The 15,289-nt window shown below is 46.4% G+C and overlaps 1 protein-coding gene across 1 annotated transcript; it reads right to left on the bottom strand.

The window, feature by feature from the left end:
* Positions 1-3,132: 3,132 nt before the first annotated feature.
* LOC121866812 (extensin-like) lies at positions 3,133-14,409 on the bottom strand. The gene is made up of 2 exons (XM_042366547.1): positions 14,252-14,409; positions 3,133-3,301 (listed from the first exon to the last, which is right to left on the bottom strand). The coding sequence occupies exons 1-2, from the start codon at positions 14,407-14,409 to the stop codon at positions 3,133-3,135; spliced, it is 327 nt and encodes a 108-aa protein (XP_042222481.1).
* Between the last annotated feature and the right edge of the window lie 880 nt (positions 14,410-15,289).

Genomic DNA, 15,289 nt, shown 5'->3' with positions numbered 1-15,289 from the left:
GTGATTCCCAAGTGAGTTTAGTGCGTAGGGGTAGAGAAGGTGTTTTGTATCCTCCAGTGGATGTTAACGTGAATACTTTGGTCAGTGGAAACAAAGATGGTGTTCTTGACTGACCTACAAGACCTTGGGTGCTGGGTGAGTGTGAACATAACGCTAGACTACAAGACCTTGGGTACTGGGTGACTGTGAACATAACGCTAGACTACAAGACCTTGGGTGCTGGGTGACTGTGAACATAACGCTAGACTACAAGACCTGGGGTGCTGGGTGACTGTGAACATAACGTTAGACTACAAGACCTGGGGTGCTGGGTGACTGTGAACATAACGCTAGACCACAAGACCTGTGGTGCTGGGTGACTGTGAACATAACGCTAGACTACAAGACCTTGGGTGCTGGGTGACTGTGAACATAATGCTAGGCTACAAGACCTGGGGTGCTGGGTGACTGTGAACATAACGTTGGACTACAAGACCTTGGAGGAACTAAAAAAAGACATCATGTTTCTTACCATTATGTGTTGGTGTGCCAGGACCCAGCGGGCTTTGACGTCCTTCCTGATTCCTTCCTTTTGTCCGGCTAATAACAGTACCCAGACGAATGGTTTGTCCTTTTTATTATTCCTGTGGGTCGGTCAGGGGTAGGAAGAGGCGGGTAGGAGGGTTAGGGGCAAGAAAGGACTGGTAGGTGGATTAGGGGCAAGAAGTAGGGCCAGGGGTAGGAAGAGGCAGCTGGTAGGAGGGTCGGGCAGGAAGAGGCGGCGGGTAGGAAGGATCAGGGGGCAAGAAGAGGCGGGTAGGAGGATCAGGAGCAACAAGAGGAGACGGGGTAGGAGAGCCAGTTACATTCTCAAGAGTCCAGTAAGATGGGTGGTGGCGGCAGAGGAGTGGTTAAAGAAAGTCGCAATTGTGAATTTCAGGCACACTGGTTATAAACGAGTACGTTGGTTCAAAGACCACCACGACAGTAACGACACACTGTAAATCGTTGTGTGTTGTGGTGCAGAGAGAACTATAGGCGACACCCACCATGAATTTCTGTTTATTGGATATAATTCACGCGCTCTCAACCTCCCGGGTCAGGCTAGAGACACGACATGAAGAAAGAAATACTGTGATGTACGATTCAGTTTTTTTTTCTCTTCCTTCCTATCCGAGTGTTGTGATGACGTCATAGTATTCATGGGATTGTAGAAAATGGGAAATATGACGTCATAGTATTCATGGGATTGTAGAAAATGGGAAATATGACGTCATAGTATTGGATGAATGGTAGAAAATGGGAACTATGACGTCATGTTATTCAAGGGATGATAGAAAACGGGAAATATATCAAACCTCGTTACTAAAACGTAATTAAACAAATAAACAACGAAAAGAAACAAGTAAAAAACAAGAAAATACCACAAATACACAATAACCAAATAAAAGAGAAAGAAAACGAAAGGAACTGACAAGATAAACTAAAGAAAATAACAAATTACTTAAAGTTGACGCAATGTTTTGATTCATTACTGCGTCTCATAAACTTGTGTCTCTTAAGTGCCTGGCTGTAACTCCTGTCTCACACACAGGAGGAGGATAGGAGGAGTGTAAGACCTTGTAGGTGTAGTAGACTGTAGGAGTAGTAGACTGTAGGAGTAGTAGACTGTGGGAGTAGTAGACTGTAGGAGTAGTAGACTGTAGGAGTAGTAGACTGTAGGAGTAGTAGACTGTAGGAGTAGTAGACTGTAGGAGTAGTAGACTGTAGGAGTAGTAGACTGTAGGAGTAGTAGACTGTAGGAGTAGTAGACTGTAGGAGTAGTAGACTGTGGGAGTAGTGAACTGTAGGAGTAGTAGACTGTGGGAGTAGTAGACTGTGGGAGTAGTAGACTGTAGGAGTAGTAGACTGGCAGGAGTAGTAGACTGTGGGAGTAGTAGACTGTGGGAGTAGTAGACTGTAGGGAGTAGTAGACTGTGGGAGTAGTAGACCCTGTGGGAGTAGTAGACTGTGGGAGTAGTAGACTGTAGGAGTAGTAGACTGTAGGAGTAATGAACTGTGGGAGTAGTGGGCTATGGGAGGTAGTAGACTGTGGGAGTAGTAGACTGTAGGGTAGTAGACTGTAGGAGTAGTAGACTGTGGGGTAGTAGACTGTAGGAGTAGACTGTGGGAGTAGTAGACTGTGTGGGAGTAGTAGACTGTGAAGTGGTAGACTGTAGGGGTGTGGACTGTAGGAGTAGTAGACTGTGGGAGTAGTAGACTGTGGGAGTAGTAGACTGTAGGAGTAGTAGACTGTAGAAAGTAGTAGACTGTGGGGTATTAGACTGTAGGAGTAGTAGACTGTGGGAGTAGTGGGCTGTGGGAGTGGTAGACTGTGGGGTAGTAGACTGTGGGGGAGTGGTAGACTGTGGGAGTGAGTAGACTGTAGGAGTAGTAGACTGTAGGAGTAGTAGACTGTAGGAGTAGTAGACTGTAGGAGTAGTAGACTGTAGAAGTAGTAGACTGTAGACTGTAGAAGTAGTAGACTGTAGGAGTAGTAGACTGTAGGAGTAGTAGACTGTAGAAGTAGTAGACTGTAGGAGGAAGGAGAAGTAGACTGTAGACCAAGTAGAAGGAGTAGACTGTAGGTAGAAGGACTAGACTGTAAGTAGTAGTAGTAGACTGTAGGTAGAAGGACTAGACTGTAAGTAGAAGGAGTAGACTGTAGGTAGAAGGAGTAGACTGTAAGTAGAAGGAGTAGACTGTAGGTAGAAGGACTAGACTGTAAGTAGAAGGAGTAGACTGTAGGTAGAAGGAGTAGACTGTAGGTAGAAGGACTAGACTGTAAGTAGAAGTAGTAGACTGTAGGTAGAAGGAGTAGACTGTAGACCAAAATCCATAATTAGAGAGATCATAAATGGCCTGGAAATGTGTTAAGGAAGTGTCGTATCCTCCCTGAAGGAAACTTAAAGCGAATAATCAGGAGGGAGTGTGGGAAGCCTGTAGGACCCCAGAAGAAGGTCCCAATTTAGTGTCTTTTGGGGGTCCTGGATAGTGTCTTTGAGGGTCCCTGGATAGTGTCTTTGAGGGGTCCTTGGATAGTGTCTTTTGGGTCCCTGGATAGTGTCTTTGGGGTCATGGATAGTGTCTTTTGGGGTCCTTGGATAATGTCTCTTAGGGTCCCTGGATAGTGTCTTTGGGGGTCCCTGGATAGGTGTCTTTAGGGTCCCTGGATAGTGTCTTTAGGGGTCCCTGGATAGTGTCTTTGGGGGTCCCTGGATAGTGTCTTTGGGGTCCCTGGATAGTGTCTTTTGGGGGTCCTTGGATAGTGTCTTTGGGGTCCCTGGATAGTGTCTTTGAGGGTCCCTGGATAGTGTCTTTTGAGGTCCCTAGAGTGTGTGTATGTTTGTGTGTGTGTGTGTATGTTTGTGTGTGTACGTATGTATGTATGTGTGTGTGTGTGTGTACCATACCCCTATAGGAAAAGGATAATACGTGTCCTTTTACCCTTGCCACTGCCACCAATTACCCCCAGACGGATAATAACCAGAACGAGTTACTTCCTGCTGCTTCGGTAATTGTCCACCCAGGCAACAGATGGCGCTCAACACGTTACTTACATTTGAATAGGAGTTTCTCTTCTTTTCTATATTTTTTTTTTTGTTTTGCTTACGGGATAATGAGGTATTTTTTTTAATTAACTTGGTGGTGGAAGAGAGCTGTGAGAGTCATAATGATTACCCTGTATTTTAGTTCATTCCTTCAATGATGTCAGTCATCTCGTGTCTTGGTTAGCTTAGCATCCACTTACCCCTGACCCCTCACCGCCCACCCTTCCATCACCTCCTCCTTCCCTCTTCCCCTCTCCTTTCCCCTCCTCCTCTCCCCTCTCCTTCCTTCTCCCCCCTCCTCTTCCCCTCCCAAACACAAGACGTAGGTATGGAAGACATCCGGTCCTGGAAACTTAATTAAACGTCACATGAAAAAATAATAATAATAATAATAATAAATAAAAATATAAATAAATACAAAAAATAAACAACGAAACTGCGATTATCTATGTCTAATAAAAGCAAAGAAATATGCAACTTATCCTCATTATCTGTACTTTTATACGTATGCAAATGAGGTCCTTTTAAAAGTATACTCTAAATGCTTTTAATTGTTTGATATAATTTGTTAAAAGATTTTGTTTATTTTTTTTCCAGGTGAGTTGTGTTGTTGAGAGTAATGAAGAGTGAGAAGTTACCTGGTGAGAAGCCTTAATTGATGTGAGTACCACCTGAACACACATGATGATGATGATGATATGACGATTATATGATGAAAAGATGATGATGATGATGATGATGATATGATGGTAATAATAATAATAATGTCATGGTAATAGGATAATAATAATAATGATAATAATAACAACAACAATAACAACATTATACTACTACTACTACTACTACTACTACTACTACTACTACTACTACTACTATCATTTTCTCGGCGACTAAAGAGTGTGTGTGTGTGTGTGTGTGTGTGTGTGTGTGTGTGTGTGTGTGTGTGTGTGTGTGTGTGTGTGTGTGTGTGTGTGTGTGTGTCCATGGTAAACTCTTGAGTACGATTTAAGTACAATGACCTAACATCCTTGAGTACAGTCTTCGTACTCAGAGTGACTCGGGAGAGGAGGAGGAATGGATAAGAGAGGAAGGGGGAGGTAAGATTGACAAGATTGGGGAATAAGTAAGAGGAGGAGGAGGAGGCGAAGAAGAAGAAGAAGAAGAAGAAGAAGACCGAGAAAAAAAAATAAAAAGAGGAATAGGAAAGACAAGAGAATTAAGCAAACCTAAGAAGGAAAGACGAGACAAAGAGGGAGAGGGGAGGAGGAAGGGGAGGGTTTAGTCTTGAGTTCCTTAGCGCTAATAAAGACCTTCTTAGTCCCTTTAATCAAGTCTTTTGTTTATCTAAGACCCATAAAACAAGGTAGTCGACGTGTCCCCTGCTGTGCGTTGCTTATTAACCTAACTTAAACACTGATTCATGGGTCACCTTCGTCTTGCCTGAGTCTGTTTTATGTTTCTTTATATCCTGTTAAATGGCGGGAAATATACGTGGCGGTGTTTGTTTATTTCCTGTTAAATGGCGGGAAATATGCGTGGCGGTGTTTGTTTATTTCCTGTTAAATGGCGGGAAATACGCGTGGTGGTGTTTGTTTATATCCTGTTAAATGGCGGGAAATATGCGTGGCCGTGTTTGTTTATTTCCTGTTAAATGGCGGGAAATATGCGTGGCGGTGTTTGTTTATTTCCTGTTAAATGGCGGGAAATATGCGTGGCGGTGTTTGTTTATTTCCTGTTAAATGGCGGGAAATATGCGTGGCCGTGTTTGTTTATTTCCTGTTAAATGGCGGGAAATATGCGTGGCGGTGTTTGTTTATATCCTGTTAAATGGCGGGAAATTTTGGCGGGAAAAGTCCGGTGTATCAGACTGGAAAATGAACGAGTTTCTTTTGTTTATTCATATTGACTATTAATGTTTGCTATCACATTTATTATTTATAAAAACAAAAGCCGCTGCATAATAAACCTTAACTCCTATTAGTGCATAAATAAAAGAATACTTGGTATTTCCTACGGATATTTTTGGAACGACTAATGAACATGCTAAAGACATTCAGTAATAGACTAAAATATTCAAATGTAATCAACTTATAATTACGTTAAAGGTAATCTCTCTCTCTCTCTCTCTCTCTCTCTCTCTCTCTCTCTCTCTCTCTCTCTCTCGGTAACATAAACAGATAAATTACTTTTATCTTAAGAATTCAATTTGTTTCCCCTGGATGAGTCGTCACGCCCACCACCTTAGGTACCCGGCCAGCCTCATTACACCACGTGCTGACCCTGCTGCGGTGGGCGTGAGGAGGGGGGGGGCGGTGGAGGAAGGCCGCTGAAGGGGGGGAAGGGGGTGTGGGGGAAGTTTGGAAGAGGTGATGAGAGGGATGTGTGGAGAGGTGCCGGAAAAGAGTGGGCCTTATGGAGAGGGAGAGAGAGAACATAAAAGAAAGAACGTGAAGAGAAGAGAACGTGAGAAAGAGAGGAATGGAAGAGGGAGGGGAGAGGAGAGGGAAGGGTGGTGACCTGTAATAAATGGAGGGAGGGGAGGGGGGCGTGACCTCTGTGGTACCTCAACACTGACCTCTCCACCTCCCACAGACCACCTACCTGGAGGTATTACACTCACACCTGGAGGTACCTCGACACTGGCTTGACCTCTTCCACCTCACCCTTTCCCTCTCTCTCAGCATCCCCTCTCCTCCCTCTCCTCCTCTCCCCACCTCCCCTAAATCCTTATCCTTCTCCCCAGCACCCCACCACTCTCCCCAGCCCCTGCCTCTCCCCTGACACCCCCATCTCCCCAACCCCCCCTGCCACTCTCCCCAGCACCCCCACCACTCTCCCCAACACCCCTACCACTCTCCCCAACACCCCCCACACTATCCCCATCACCCCCACCACTCTCCCCAACACCCCACCCACTGTCCCCAACACCCCCCACTCTCCCAACACCCCCCACCACTCCCCATCACCCCCACCACTCTCCCCATCACCCCTCACCCACTCTCCCCAACACCCCCATCACTCTCCCCAACACCCCATCACTCTCCCAACACCCCAACCACTCTCCCCAACACCCCCACCACTCCCAACACCCCCACCACTCTCCCCAACACCTCCTCCTCTCTCCCCAACACCCCTCCTGCTCTCCCCAACACCCTCCTACTCTCCCCAACACCCCACCACTCTCCCATCACCCCCACCACTCTCCTCAACACCCTCCCCACCACTCTTCCCATCACCCCCACCACTCTCTCCTCTCCCCAACACCCTCCCACCACTCTCCCCAACACCCTCCCCACCACTCTCTTCAACACCCTCCCCACCACTCTCCCCAACTCCCCACCACTCTCCCCAACACCCTCCCACCACTCTCCCAGCACCCTCCCACCACTCTCCTCAACACCCTCCCACCACTCTCCTCAACACCCTCCCACCACTCTCCCCAACACCCTCCACCACTCCCCAACACCCTCCCACCACTCTCTCAACACCCTCCCCACCACTCTCCCCAACACCCTCCCACCACTCTCCCAACACCCTCCCACCACTCTCCCAACCTCCCCACCACTCACCCCATCACCCCACCACTCTCCCCAACACCCCACACCACTCTCCCCAACACCCCACACCACTCTCCCCAACACTCCCCCCTCTCCCCCACACCCCCACCACTCTCCCCAACACTCTCCCCACCACCCCCCCACCACTCTCCCCAACACCCCTACCACTCTCCCCAACACCCCTACCACTCTCCCCAACACCCTCCCACCACTCTCCTCAACACCCTCCCACCACTCTCCCCAACACCCCACCACTCTCCCCAACACCCTCCCCACCACTCTCCCCAACACCCTCCCACCACTCTCCCCCAACACCCCCACACATAAACTTCTCCTTTACTTCTCCCCGTTGTCGTCTCACACCATCTTTCTTGCGTCCTCCTTGTCAGCTGTTATCTGCCTTCTCTCGTGTCCTTCCCCCTCCTCCTTCTTTATTACATCTTCGTCTCTTCCTTTTCGTCTGACTTTTAACACCATCGTTATCATCTTTTTTGCCTCTTATATTTTCTAAGTTAAATTAATCCCCGTGGCCTTATTCCTCTTTTATTAAGTCTCTCTCACAGTAGGGAAGAATACTCTATAGAAAAGCCTGATTTATCTCACCTTGACCTCTTACCTCTATAACACAAGGGTCATAGGTCAATCTGGGGGAGGGGTGATGGTATGATGTGTCCCCCCCGATCCCCTCAACAGTGTGTACTTTACATCTTTGCTTGTTTGTTTACCATAAATTGAGACCTTTAACTCTTCTCTTATCTCTATTTCTCTATTTCTTCCTCTTGTGTTATCTCTTTTCTACTTATTTTATCATATTTATCCATTATTCAGATTATCCCTTTATATCCACTATTGACCTCTCGTGTGTGATCTAATTCCTCTGTTTATTCACTATTCCATCTATAATTATCGCTTAGTTCTCTCTTAATCAATCTATTATTCTCATTTATTTATTTATCTTATAATTATCATCCCTGTGTCATCCACCTCACGTTATCATGCGAGAAATTATATGGTTTATTTCCCGCCAAATCTCTTTTAAGATTTGAGAACAAGTTTGTCATAAAAGTCTGATTTATTATGGCGATTATACCAACTTTGTGATCCTGTATTAGTTCCTTGTTCCAGGTGTGTTGGAGTTTATTATACCTGCTGTGTGAACAAAGTGAACAACGTCAAATAAGTTCTTTTAAAAGGTTCCAATTTTTTTTTTTTTATGTTTGGTATTTCATTTTTCTTCATTTCTTCCTCTTCTTCCTCTTTCTTCCCCCCATTCTCTTCATTTTCATTTCATTCTCCTCATTCTCTACCTCTTGTTCCTCCTCTTCATTCTTCATTTCATTCTCCTCATTCTCTACCTCTTGTTCCTCCTCATCATTCTTCATGTTCTCTTCTTCCCTATTTCTTCCTCTTCCTGCTTCTTCCTCCTCATTCTTCTCCTTTCCTGCTTCTTCTCATTCTTCCCCATTTCCTGCTTCTTCCTCCTCATTCTTCCATTTCCTGCTTCTTCCTCCTCATTCTCCCCTCCTCCGCCTCCTCCTCCCATCCTCCTCCTCCCTCTCCTTCTCATCTTCCTCCTCCTCTTCCTCTTCCCCCTCTTCTTCTCCCTCCTCTTCCCCTCCTCCTCTTCCCCCTCCTCCTCAATCCTCCCTCCTCCCCTCCCTCCCCCTCTTCCCCCTCCCCTCTTCCCCCCCACTCCTCCGGCCACAAGAGAGGGTAGACACCACTCATAACCTCTTCTCTCAACCTCTCATATTATTTCCTTGTCTGTCTTTTGTGTCACTAAGCCTTGCAGCCTGGACACAAACACCATGGGACAATTGTCCTGGGGGACCTCGATTTCCAGGGTCGCCTCTAACCCTGGTGCTGTAGGAGAACTGGGGTGGTGCTGGGGAGGTGGGAGTTACAAGTGGTGATGTGGTGCTGGTGCCGGGAGATGTTGAGGTGTATGCTGGGTAGCGAGGTGGTGCTTGGGAGTCTTAAAGTCATATAAGGTGTTTACTGTACTATACAGTACCTGTACTTGTTGTGGTAGCTTACTTCACCCTCTTTTCTTCTTCTCCTTTCTTCTCCACCCCACCTCTTCCTCCTCCTCTCCTCATTACACTAGCTGATTACTGCTGCTCCCTAAGCTTGACAACAACAGTTTGGAGTGACGTAGCCTGAGGACCTTGATTCCCTGCCCACTAACAACACCTGGGCTCCCTGATAGCCCCACGTGCCCCCATAGCCCTACGTGCCCCTAAAGCCCCTTACGTGCCCCCATAGCCCCTTACGTGCCCCTAATAGCCCCTTACGTGCCCTTTATATATCACGTGCCCTAATAACCCTGGTGTCCCTTAATTATATAGAGAACTGGTAAACAAGTTGGCTGACCTTTGACCCGGAGAAGGAAAATTTATTTAAATGGTTAAAACAGTGAGACGGTTTGTTGATATACCGTGTGAGGTGTACAACAACAACAACAACAACAACAACAACAACAATAGCAACAACAACAACAATAGCAACAACAACAACAACAACAACAACAACAACAACAACAACAACAGCAACAGCAACAACAACAACAACAACAACAACAACAACAACAACAACAACAACAACAACAACAACAACAGCAACACCAACACCAACACCAACACCAACACCAACAACAACAACAACAACAACAACAACAACAACAACAACAACAACAACAACAAACAACAACAATAATAATAATAATAATATTATTATTAATAATAAAGATACTAATTTTTTACTTTATTATTAACTGTATATTAAGTTACTTGTGTTATGGTGGCGTAGTGGGTGGTGTGGGCGGCGTCTGTCTGGAGTGTGTGTGTGGGCGGCTGTCAGGAGTGTGTGTGTGGGCTGTCAGGTGTGTGGGCTTGAGAGTAACTTTGTCAGGAATGGGAAGAGAAACGGGAGTGGAGGAAGGGAGGGAAGGAGGGGAGGGAGAGGAGGATGGAGAGGAGGGAAGGAGGGAGGGAGGAAGAAGAAGGGCTGAGATGGAGGGGAGGGAGGGGAGGGAGGGAAGAGGCAGGAGGTAGAGTTAGGCCATAAGGAGGGACGGACAGACACTCATCTCATCTGTCAGGACAACACTAATAAACAGGAGCCGTGGACAGGAAGACGGTACTTAGACGGAATTAAGATCTTACGAGGGCCCACCTAGGCTGGTGGGGAGGGTGGGGGTGTTGAGGTGGGGGCCGAGGAGGGGTGGGGGTGACTGACCAGATTGGAAGCATCACAAGATATTATAATTACCTAAACTGAATTTACGATTATATTAAAGATTGAATTGTGACGTTTTAAGTTTTTTTGTTTCGTTTTAAGGGTTTATGTGACGTTTTAAGGGGTTTATGTGACGTTTTAGGGTTTTTGTGACGTTTAGGGTTTTGTGATGTTTTAAGGGTTTACGTGACGTATTAAGGGTTTTGTGAAGTTTTTAGAGTTTATGTAACGTTTTAAGGGTTTTGTGACGTTTTAAGGGTTTTTTTGTGATGTTTTAAGGTTTTTTGATGTTTTAAGGGTTTATGTTACGTTTAAGGGTTTGCATGCATAAGGGTTTATGTTACGTTTTAAGGGGTTTATGTGACGTTTTAAGGGGTTTTGTGACGTTTTAGGGTTTACGTGACGTATTAAGGGGTTATGTTACGTTTGAGTTTTGACGTTTTAAGGGGTTTATGTGACGTTTTAAGGGTTTACGTGACGTATTAAGGGGTTTATGTTACGTTTTAGGGGTTTTTGTGACGTTTTAAGGGTTTACGTGACGTATAAGGGGTTTACGACGTATTAAGGGTTTATGTTACGTTTAAGGGTTTTTGTGACGTTTGGGGTTTATGTGACGTTTTAAGGGTTTACGTGACGTATTAGGGTTTACGTGACGTATTAAGGGTTTATGTTACGTTTTAGGGTTTTTGTGACGTTTTAAGTTTGTGATGTTTTTATGGTTTACGTGACGTATTAAGGGGTTTACGTGACGTATTAAGGGGTTTATGTTACGTTTTAAGGGGTTTTTGTGACGTTTTAAGGGTTTATGCGACGTTTTAAGGTTTTGTGACGTTTTAGGGTTTATGTAACGTTTTAAGGGTTTATGTAACGTTTTAATGGGTTTATGTAACGTTTTAAGGGTTTATGCCATACAAGAGCCAGATCCACTAGCATTAAGTGCCGTCGCCACGTTGCCAAACTTCCTTAAACCTAATCATGTTAGTTACCCTGGGCAGGTATCGTGGGCTGGGGTGGGGCAGGCAGGCAGGCAGGCAGGCAGGCAGGTAGGCAGGCAGGCAGGTGGCAGGTAGGTAGGCAGGCAGGCAGGCAGGCAGGTAAGGCAGGTAGGCAGGCAGGCAGGTAAGGCAGGTAGGTGGGTGGAGGTAGGCAGGCAGGCAGGTAGGTAGGTAGGCAGGCAGGTAGGTAGGCAGGCAGGCAGGTAGGTAGGCAGGTAGGAGGTAGGCAGGCAGGTAGGTAGGCAGGCAGGTGGGGTGGTGGGCAGGCAGGCAGGTAGGCAGGCAGGCAGGCAGGTAGGTGGCAGGCAGGCAGGTAGGAGGGGGGTGGTAGTGGTGGTGGTAGGTAGGTAGATGGAGTCAGTCAGTCACCCATGCGACCCCTGGCCTCTCTTCTCAATAACTATAACATATTTTTACCGTCTTTACAATTTTCTTTCATATTTCTCAACTTACACAAACACCCGTAGAGATAAAATTCTCGTTATTGGTTAGTTTATGTCAGAATTCTATCTATCTATCTATCTATCTATCTATCTATCTATTATCTATCTATCTCTGTGTGTATATGAACGCTTGTGGAGCTAGTGGGACCCCTTGAGGTACACCGGGGCTAGGTTTTAACTCATTATAACAAGCCTATTAACATACTGCTCTTTCTGTGTGACCTCTAACTTAACCGAGTTTCTTTTAAAAGGTCTTTTTCGTGCAGCTGAACCTAGTTAAGAGGTCATTAACTGTTTCCTTTGGTTTATATTCTTCTCTGGGTGTTTGGGGAAACTTAAAAGAGAGACGTTAAGGAAAGAAGGAAGGGAAATGTTTATTGTTGACCTTTGTACCTGTATAATTAAGTTGTTTCTTTCCCCCCAAAATGTTAATGAATTCTAGTTTTATTTTTTTCCTTGCTCTCTCTCTCTCTCTCTCTCTCTCTCTCTCTTCCCTCCTTCCTTCACTTCATCATCCTTGCTACCTATGCATTTCCTCTCCTCTTATCCTTTTCCTCCTACACAGGTTTTTCTTTTCCATTTTCTCGTTTCTTTTCTTTCTAATCATTACATCCCTCCTCTATATTCAATTTCTCCTCCTTCCTTCCTTCCTTCCTTCCTTCTCTCTCCTTTGCGTAAATCTGCAGCATCCAGTAGAGATTTGTGCTTTTTTATAACGTAGTCCACTGGCAGGAGGTTAGCAAGGAAGACTATACCGTAACAGCAGCTTCTCCTCAATAACCCTTCGGAATGCAGAAGATCCCGGCGGCGTGTGCTGTCATAATTAAAGCCTTGGAGGGGTATAATAGTACGTAGCCACCTGGTGATATACGGCCTTTTATCTACGCTTTGTATTCCGAATTATAGACCTTACAACCGATAATGCCTTCGTACCTTAGTGGCCGTAGTGACCGCTCAGTAGGGATAAGATAGTGTGGTATGCATTTGGGTTTTTAAGTCAAGGTTGTAAGTCCCTTTGGTTAGTATGGGATTATGGTGGTAGAGTGTGTTTTGTGTTTCTTGCCCTTAGGTGTTTCAGGGAAGGTAATATTGTTCCAGGAATAAAAACTGCAGGAGATAAACGCCCTACAGTGGCCTCCTGACGATTCAAGACTACTACTCTTTCTTCTGCATCACCACCGTCAGATATGCAACGCCCTGGTCAACACTACAGGTGGTGAAGAACATTACGATTTTTATATGTTGTTCGTTAGGTTAGGTTAGGTTAGGTTAGGTTAGGGTGCCTAATCTTCACGTCGTAGCAGTTTTAATAATAGCCACTGACACTCATTCATACACTCTGACAAAATTAGATAAATAGATAGATAGTAATTAACAACAAATACAAAACTAAGAACAAAACAAACAAACATATCAACAAGGAAACTATTACCAACACACACACACACACACACACACACACACACAACAACAACAGGAGCAACAGTAGTAGAGTGTGTGTGTGTTAAACAGACGTCGATATCTGGCAACACCTGTACAACACCTCACCTCCATAACTCTCGCCAGCTCACCACCTCCTGAGTCATGACGTAATCAACCAGATACTTCCTGGCGACCAATCCTCCTGGCTAACACGCTCACCAGCACCTGAGGTAGAGTTGGAGAAGTAATAGAGGTAGTAGGAGGGGAGCAGAGGGGGAGCAGAGGAAGGGGGGCAGCAGGAGGGGTGGGAAGGGCAGAAGGAGGTAGGAACGGGTCTTTGTAGCCTGAGGTCCGCCCGTGCTGTAACCCGCACCCTTCTGGAGGCCAATTACATTCCTGTACCACCGCCAGGGAGATACTGTACTCTGGATATGTACTCAACTGTACTTTGGATATGTACTCATACCTACCACTTATATACCAGATGTACTGTGGTGTTATCATCCATCTTTTAACTATACCAGGTTACTCATCCATCATCCATGCTAGATATTCCTCGGTATTATCATCCATCTCTAACTATACCAGGTTACTCATCCATCATCCATGCTAGATATTCCTCGGTATTATCATCCATCTCTAACCTATACCAGGTACTCATCCATCATCCACATTTCGTCTTCTGGAGGTCAACTATTTTTCGGTAACTAAGTCAGGTCAGGTATGGTGACGTCATTTAAGGTCATAGGTCAACTTGGCTGAGATGTCTTGTGGTTCTGTCTCATTGTTCAAGGCTAAGTGGGTGTATGGTGAGTGTATGGTGAGTGGATGGTGAGTGGATGGTGATGGTGGTGTATGGTGGGTGGTGTGGTGTGGGTGGACAGGTGGGCGGCATGACCTACTACCTGAGGCACTCTTCTCCTCCCTATCCTCTCCCCTCTGCTAGTTAGTTCCGTCTCACGTAATGAACGAGTAGGAAGGACGTGTGTGTGTTTGGGAGGGTAGGGGGTCGTGTGTGTGGGTCGTACGTGTGGGCGGGGTCGTACGTGTGGGCGGTACGTGTGGGCGGGTCGTAGGTGTGGCGGGTCGTACGTGTGGACGGGGTCGTAGGTGGGGGTCGTACGTGGGCGGGTCGTAGGTGAGGGGGGTCGTACGTGGGCGGGGATGCTAGAGGGGGCTGAGGCATTACGTATATGAGTGTGGGCGAGATGGGCGGCCAGTAAGCATGGGTAATGTACGTATGTTTCGGGTTGACCCACGGACATACAGCTGTACGTTCCTGTTAGATACACCGAGTCGTATATATTTCGACTCTCTCTCCTCTCTCTCCTCTCTCCCAGGTCACTATACACCACCCAGGTCACTATACACCACCCAGGTCACTATACACCACCCAGGTCACCATACATCACCCAGGTCACCATACACCACCCAGGTCACTATACACCACCCAGGTCACCATACACCACCCAGGTCACTATACACCACCCAGGTCCCCATACACCACCCAGGTCACCATACACCACCCAGGTCACCACTACACCACCCAGGTCACCACATACACCACCCAGGTCACTATACACCACCCAGGTCACTATACACCACCCAGGTCACCATACATCACCCAGGTCACCATACACCACCCAGGTCACCATACACCACCCAGGTCACTATACACCACACCTGGACACCTGCAGAGCGGAGCGGTGTATTGACCCTATGAGTAATGACCTACCTGAGAATTTATACCTGTGATATGGTAGACGAGAAACACCTGTGTGACCCCCAACCCACCATCTTGTTCCTAGGCGAGGTGAGAGAGAGAGAGAGAGAACAGAACAGGTGTAGGGTGGTCCAGGACAGGTGTAGGGTGATCCAGAACAGGTGTAGGGTGATCCAGAACAGGTGTAGGGTGATCCAGAACAGGTGTAGGGTGGTCCAGGACAGGTGTAGGTGATCCAGAACAGGTGTAGGGTGATCCAGTACAGGTGTAGGGTGTGGTCCAGGACAGGTGTAGGGTGATCCAGAACAGGTGTAGGGTGGTCCAGGACAGGTGTAGGATAGGT

Source organism: Homarus americanus, unplaced genomic scaffold (assembly GCF_018991925.1).
Source record: "Homarus americanus isolate GMGI-L3 unplaced genomic scaffold, GMGI_Hamer_2.0 scaffold54881, whole genome shotgun sequence".
Taxonomy (NCBI): domain Eukaryota; kingdom Metazoa; phylum Arthropoda; class Malacostraca; order Decapoda; family Nephropidae; genus Homarus; species Homarus americanus.
The sequence above is the reverse complement of the archived record's forward strand: the minus strand, read 5'-3'. Positions and strand labels throughout refer to the sequence as shown.

Excerpts from the sequence above, each read along its gene's own strand:
- LOC121866812 (XM_042366547.1), bottom strand. The coding sequence starts at position 14,409 with ATGCCTCAGCCCCCTCTAGCATCCCCGCCCACGTACGACCCCCCTCAC. Across the intron at positions 3,302-14,251 it reads ACGTACGACCCCGCCCACAC|GGACCCCAAAGACACTATCC; the intron begins GTACGACCCACA and ends GACACTATCCAG.